This window comes from Myotis lucifugus, unplaced genomic scaffold, assembly GCF_000147115.1.
Source record: "Myotis lucifugus unplaced genomic scaffold, Myoluc2.0 scaffold_567, whole genome shotgun sequence".
Taxonomy (NCBI): Eukaryota; Metazoa; Chordata; class Mammalia; order Chiroptera; family Vespertilionidae; genus Myotis; species Myotis lucifugus.
In genome coordinates this window covers 15,940-22,943 of record NW_005871615.1, presented here as the reverse complement: position 1 = coordinate 22,943, position 7,004 = coordinate 15,940, and the positions used below count along the sequence as shown (strand labels likewise).

General features: G+C 54.8%; 1 protein-coding gene across 1 annotated transcript in view; it reads left to right on the top strand.

The window, feature by feature from the left end:
• Positions 1-7,004, top strand: part of LOC102419880 (solute carrier family 2, facilitated glucose transporter member 9) — a gene marked incomplete at its 3' end in the record, with an annotated part of 41,719 nt that overhangs the window by 19,047 nt on the left and 15,668 nt on the right. The window contains exon 4 of the mRNA XM_023745689.1: positions 1,999-2,100. Within this exon, the coding sequence (XP_023601457.1) occupies positions 1,999-2,100 (102 nt within the window). The remainder of the gene's footprint in view (positions 1-1,998; positions 2,101-7,004) is intronic.

The window sequence follows — 7,004 nt, the reverse complement described above, 5'->3', positions numbered from 1 at the left end:
GCTGGCATGAAGCAGGTGGCGTTTCGCAGGGGAGGGCCCTGAAGGTCTCGACAGCAGCTCCCCCAGCCACGTTCCCGCCAGGCCAGAGCTGACGCTGGGCCTCGGAGCTCCTGATTCTGTAAGAGCGGTATTCTTGCAGAATTTTACCTTGTAAATCCTTTTGGCTACTTGAAAACATAAGGGCTTAATTCTTCAAAAAAAATTTTTTTAATTTAAAGAAAATGTAAAAACTCATTTTTCTAGTTGTAGAGGTGGGTGTCTTTGTTTTGTTTTCCCCCAGTGTAGAAAACTGGAAAACTGTAGAAAAACGGATACCTAAGAGCAGGGATCCTCAAACTGCGGCCCGCGGGCCACATGCAAATACAAATATTGTATTTGTTCCCGTTTTGTTTTTTTACTTCAAAATAAGATATGTGCAGTGTGCATAGGAATTTGTTCATAGTTTTGTTTTTTTTTAAACTATAGTCTGGCCCTCCAACGGTCTGAGGGACAGTGAACTGGCCCGCTGTTTAAAAAGTTTGAGGACCCCTGCCTAAGAGGATAATTGGCTAAACTATCACGGCCAAGTGGGAACAGCTGCTTCAAGGATGTTTATTTTCTGAGCATGTACAGCTGTGACCTGTCCTCTGCTGGTCTGTAGCCCAGGCAGGATCCTGCCTGGGACATGCCGCTCACACCTGTGTGCCTGTGAGCCATCTGCTTGCCGTGAGCTGTTTGCGTGCCCATGAGCCGTCTGTGTGCCTGTGAGCCATCTGCTTGCCGTGAGCCGTCTGCACCCCCTTCCCAACAGTCTCTCCTAGCATGTAAGCTCCATGCAGGCAGGGCAAGGGCTGCCTTCTCGAGACTGCATCCCCATCTCCTGGATGCTAGGGGCTTAGTAAATATTTGTTAAATAACTGAATGAATAAATATTTTGTTTTAAATTTAATTTGGCATTTAAAAATCGCATGGGCATAGTTTAAGTACAGATGTTGTTTTAGGAGTGGCTATTCAGCCCGGCCAGTGTGGTTCACTGGTTGAACATCAATGTATGAACCAGGAGGACACGGTTCGATTCCCGGTCAGGACACATGCCCAGTTGTGGGCTCCATCCCCAGTAGGGGGTGTGCAGGAGGCAGCTGATCCCTGTTTCTCTCTCCTCATTGATGTTTCTATCTCGCTCTCTCCCTCTCCCTTCTTCTCTGAAATCAATAAAATATATGTTTTAAAAAGAATGGCTATTAGGAAGTGCATCTATTTTTATTGTTGACTAATGTACATTATTTCATAGATCTTCCCCTTCTTGTCAAGTGAGAGTAATCCTGAGTATTTCCTCAGGACAGTAACGTTCTCTAACGTCAGGTTTAAAGTGCTCCGTGCATTTTTATCCTGGGGAGGTACCGTCATTTATTTAAACTTCCCTCTTCCATATCTTTTTCCTATTGTGAATACCATTTTTTCTAACATGAAAAAAAAAAAATGTTTCAATGCCATTTCTGGCTGAAATCTTGGTGCACATTGTTTACTGTTTCAGGATGAGTTTCTACAAATGGAGTAGTTGGGCCAAAGGGCCTAAACATTTCCAATCTCCAGAGCAGCTGCACCATTCCTTAGCTCTGTCGTGCCAGGGATCCAGGTGGCATTTGGGTAACTGTTTCCAGTTGAACAGCGGAGGGACCACTTCGTTTTAACTTCCCCGGCTTTTACTTTCACATCTTGGGGACAGGAAGTCTAGTGTTCACAAGATGTGCCCAGTGCGAGAATGACCGTGTGGACGAGAATGTTCTGGGAGAGGCCTGTATTTAAAAGCCATCCAGCCAGCATTCCAGACACAGACGTAGTCAACCCACCCATCTCACAAATGGAGAAACTGTGAGATGGCCAGAGAGGAGCAGGGGGCGCCCAGGAGCAGGGGTCCCCCGTGCGGGTGTCTCCACCAGCGCTCCTCGCCGGCTCCCCTGAGTTACCTATCACTGGCAGCAGGAGTCTAATGGCTGCTTCCTTTTTCTTCTTCCTCAGGAACAAAAAAAGCCCAGTCCCAAACCTGAGAAAGAAGCCATGAAGCTCAGTGACAAGGACCCGGCCGCTAACAAAGAAAGCGATTTGGAGGAAAAGAAATCGGTCAGTCCTGGGACTCCGGGGCTGTCCCTCCTTGCCCCTCCCGCCCCGGGGACATGCAGGCTACGGGGGGTCAGGCCAGGGGACAGAGGCTGCACGCAGGGTGACGTGGGAAGTACCATGAAGTGTATGCGGTGAGGCACGGGCCTCAGGTGCTTGTACTGCGGTTGATAAAAATCCTATCTGCAGGTGACCTTCCGGATTTGGAGCGGGGAGGTATCTCCATTCCAGAGGTCATTTCTCTAGATCAAGGGGACATTGATGTGGAGAGGGATACACTGTAACCGGTCCCCCACCCACCACAGGCCCAGGTCACCGCCCCCTCCTCCAGGAAGTCCTCAGCACTGAGAAAGCCTCTCTCCCCCTCTTCAGGACTCCCTGGGCCCTCTCTCCAAACCAGGTGCAAAAACCAGGAGCCGGTCAGCACCCTCTCTGTGCTGGACCTTCACACACGGGGTTCTCTCATTCGCTTCTCCCGGCCACACTAGAGTGAAGGCATCGCCACCCGGATTTCACAGGCGATGAAGCGAGGCTCGGCAAGGGCTGAGGCCACTTGTCCAAGGCTATGTAGCCAGTTCAAGGTGGAGCCGGTCTCATACCTCCACCCGTGTGTGCCTGGTCTCCTGTGATGGGTGTGGGAGCTACCAGGACTCAGAGGAGAAAATGTCCACACTTATATGAAACCTTTACTTAGCAGGACAAAGATCAACACGCATATTGGCCAGACGGCCAGGGAAGTGTGAACTGGGCAGGCCGGACGCCATTATCCTCACCTCGCAGGTGTGAAGGGGAGGGCCACTGCCTGGGCCATCAGAGTCCTGCTATAGACACTCCCTCCAGGTGGACACCGTAGGCTTTTCTCAGGGCTTGTATTGGGTTGAGTCACGGCTCCCCTGTGCGGGCACTGGTGTGAGGTGCTTGCCTCCCTCCGTAGGCCCCAGCCACACCCGACTATTTCCCTTCCCCTAATACCCTGGGCCTTGGCTCAGTGCCCTCCCACACCACACTCTTCTTGGCCAGCATACTCCCCAGGTTTAGTGGTCCAGGAGCCACCTCTTCCAGGAAGTCTTCCATGATTCAGCCCCAGGCTGGCTCAGTACTTCCTCTGTGTCTCCACGGGGAATTCTCAGCCATCGTATTACATGTTATAGCTGAGAGTGTCTATGTCAGCGTCCTGCTCTGGACCACAGCTCTGCCTAGATGGGGGAGAGGGCGTGTGGAGGGGGCAGGGCGGGCTGCAAATCGATTCCAGAAGAGCTGCTTCTCCCCGAGTGCCCAAGTCTCCTTGCAGGATTAATATGCAGAATGGCCATTGCACTGTTTCATATGCTCAGGGAATCGCTAGCCTGACGGTGAGGGCTGGCTTGTCTCTCTGGAATCCTGGTTCCCCACTGAGCGGCTGCTTCCCCATGTTGTGCGTCGTGGGCTGGACGTTCGCACATGCGTGTGACACGGCACGCTCCCAGTGCGTCTGCGGGGCTCCACGTCTGATCTCAATATGTGCTTTCCATTTAGCCCAGTCTGCTGGCTTCTTGTCTGTGGGCTTGAGGCTGCCCTGGCCTCCGGGGGTTCTTCGTCCCCCAAACAGCATCTGCTCTGCCTCTGGGAGCACAGGGTCAAGGCGGCCTGTCCTGATCAGGGCTTAAAGGTGCTTCTCTGACTTGGGGCAGGTTGATCACAAGGCAAATTAACTCTCACCCCGTCCTCGTGGGCATGAGGGGTCTGGTCGCCGGAACGCCGCCCCTGAGCCCCTGAGGGGGCGGGCACGAGGGAGGCACCTCCGCAGCCCATGCTGAGTGAGCAGGGTGGGTAATGACCCCATGGCCGATTCTCTGCTTCCTGCAGGTCCAGAGCTGCAGGCAGCCATGCCCATCTGTGCATGGGCTCCGTGGTTTCTCTCCGAGCCCCTGAATAACTCTGCAGGACAGTCAGGGCAGGAGCGGCCTCCCCTTTGGCACTTGGACACATGGTAACTCAGAGAAGCAAAGCGACTTGCCTGAGGACGCACAGCAGCAAAGTGGCGATTGGCAGTGTGTTCCATACGTGCCAATAGCATTGAAAGAGGAAAAAAGGGGCTGGAGTCAGGCTTGGCTTCCCACCAGGCTTCTACTGCGAAGTCCATCCGTCCCAACCCTCAAGGCAGGGGTGGGGAACCTTTTTCCTGCCAAAGGCCACTTGGATATTTAAAACGGCATTCGCCGGCCAGGCCATACAAAAGTATCCACTTAGACATTAGCCTGCTCTATTTGCCAAACACTTCATTCGCCCACCCCTAACGCCTTGGCAGGGCCGGACCAACTGATTTCTCGGGCCTCCGGCGCCTGCGGGCGGACGTTCCCACCCCTGCCTGAGGGAGCCGCCCGGGCTTTATGCTGGTCTCTCCCTCCCTGCTCTGACCTCCTTAAAAAGGAAAACCCACACCCAGGGGTGATCCTTGAGAAGACAGGTTTCCCTTGTTGCTCCAGTTGCGGTTCTGACTTGGGATCAGGGGAAAAAAAATCACTGCCCATTTCCTGTTCAAACAAGAGAGAATTGCCACACTTCCGGCCGGGCCGCCCCTCCCATGGACTCTGCCTCCTGGCCCTCGGAGATGCCCTGGGCACTGCGGGAAGCGGAGCATGGACTCCCGGGAGGAGCCCGATTCAGCGCCCCTCACATGGGGCCCCAGCCCCCCGGGACTCCCCATGGGGGCCTGGCCGAGGAGCAGGAAGCCAGATGGGAGGAGAAAGCAGGTAAACAGAGACGTGGGCCTCCATCCCCCCACGGAGGGCTCGGGTCACAGTGTGGGTGGCAGTGCGTGCCTGTTACTGCCTGGCCCGAGGCCACGGGGCTTGGCATCCCATCCTGGTGACTTTGGCCATCGGTGCTCCAACCCTGTGGCCAGTGTCCTGCGGCCGACAGTACCTTCTGGCGGTATGACTGTGCTCATGTAAGGAGACCTTGCTGGGCGGTGGCCCTTTTTTCCTTCCCTGTCTCCACAGCAGGTACCCTCTGCCCCTGGGGCTGGTGGTGAGGGGTGGTGGGCACAGGGGGACATCAGGGGCGGGGGCTCTGGGAGATGGCTCCCCCTGTCCTCCTCCCCCCTCTGATGGTTCAGACAAGCAGGAGTGGTGGTCGGGGGAGCCAGGGAGGCCCAGGGAGAGAAGGTGCCCAGCACGGGTGGGGGGTTAGGAGGCATGGCATCTGAGCTGAGACCCAGAGGGTGAGTTTACAGACAGTGATGGAGAATGGTGTTCTGTCCTCAGTGCGATTCTGTTCCGTCAATGAATCAGTTCAAGCTGCTCTTACTGCAGAAAAAGACAGTCGTCCCTGGGTATCCTCAGGGATTTGTTTAGGACTCCCTCCGACACCCACATCTGTGGATGCCCCAGTCCTTTTTATGAAACTAGAGGCCTGGTGCATGAAATTCGTGCACTTGGGGGGTGGTCCCTCAGCCCGGCCTGCACCCTCTCGCACACAGTCCGGGAGCCCTCGGGGGGTGTCTGACTGATGCCTTCAGCCCTCTCCCTGTAAGCTGGCAGTTGAACATCCTTAGCGCTGCCACCGCTACTGTACTTGCCAGCCATGAACCAGGCTTCTGGCTGAGTGGTGCTCCTGCTGTGGGAGCTCACTGACCACCAGGGGGCAGCTCCTGCGTTGAGCGTCTGCCCCCTGGTGGTCAGTGCACATCATAGCGACTGGTCATTCTGCCGTTTAGTCTTTTATTATATAGGATGGCGTAGTGTTTGCATATAACCTTCCCTCACCCTCCTGTATGCTTTAAATCATCTCCAGTTTACTTACCATACCTAATACAGTGTCCATGTGGTGTAAATAGTTGTTATACTGTGTTATTTAGGGAATAATGACAAGACTGAAAGGCCGTAGTGTTCAGTACAGACATAACCATCATTCAGGTGACTAGGACGTACACATCAGCGGCACTGTAACTTTGGGGGGATGTTTCCAATCTGCGGTTGGTTGAGCCCACGGAGGTGGGACCCTGACTACAGAGGGCAGGCTGTGTTCCATCCTCCGTCTCGCCCTCCATGCGATCACCAGCGTCTTGTCTGCAGCAGGCTCAGTGCCTGGAAGCAGAGGGCAGGAAGCGAGATGTCCACCCTTAGAAAGTAAGGCCCCGCCCACTGTCCAGCCTCAGCTGCGGACACTCCTGGGCACCTGACACAGGACAGGTGAGGACCTTACCTGCTTGGACTCCTTCCTTCGGACAATATCTCGGGAAGGGATTTAATATCAGCCCATTTCACAGCTGAGGACCCTGAGTCACAGGGCAGCTGTGTAACTGGGCTAAGGTTACAGGGTGATAAGAGCTGGGAGTCAGATGAAGTAGAATCAGATATGAATGTAAAACCAGGAGGTGGGGCTTTCGGGGCAGAGCCGAGGGCGATGGGTCCTAGACAGGCAGGCTCTAGGAGGGAGGACCTCGGGGGGTGTAGCCACGCCAGCCAGGCCCGGAGAGGTCTTGGCATGTCACTCGGCAGCAGCCATTCTGAATGCCTGGGTCGAAGGGCGTGGGGAGAGAACACAGAGGAAACACCTTTTCTGAACACTCACCACGTGCACACGATACTCTAAACTTCCACATCCAGCAACACCTCCACCCCTTCCACCCTGGCGGCCCCATTTCACAGCTGGGCAAGCTGAGCCCAGGAAGGTCCAGGAACTGGCTCAGGTCCCACTCCCAGCGAGTGGTGGCCGTCTGGCATGGAGCCCATGCCAGAGAGGCACAAGGTGGGCAGAGCAGGGATTTGGCTGTGGGTCCCTTCAAGAGCATTGACCGAAATAGTCCCTGAATTCTGACTTCAGCTGTCTGTTACTGCTGTGTCCCTGAAGCTTTGCTGTGTCCCTGGGAGCTTTGGTCCGTGGGCTGGGACTCACAATACACATACACACAACATTCACACACA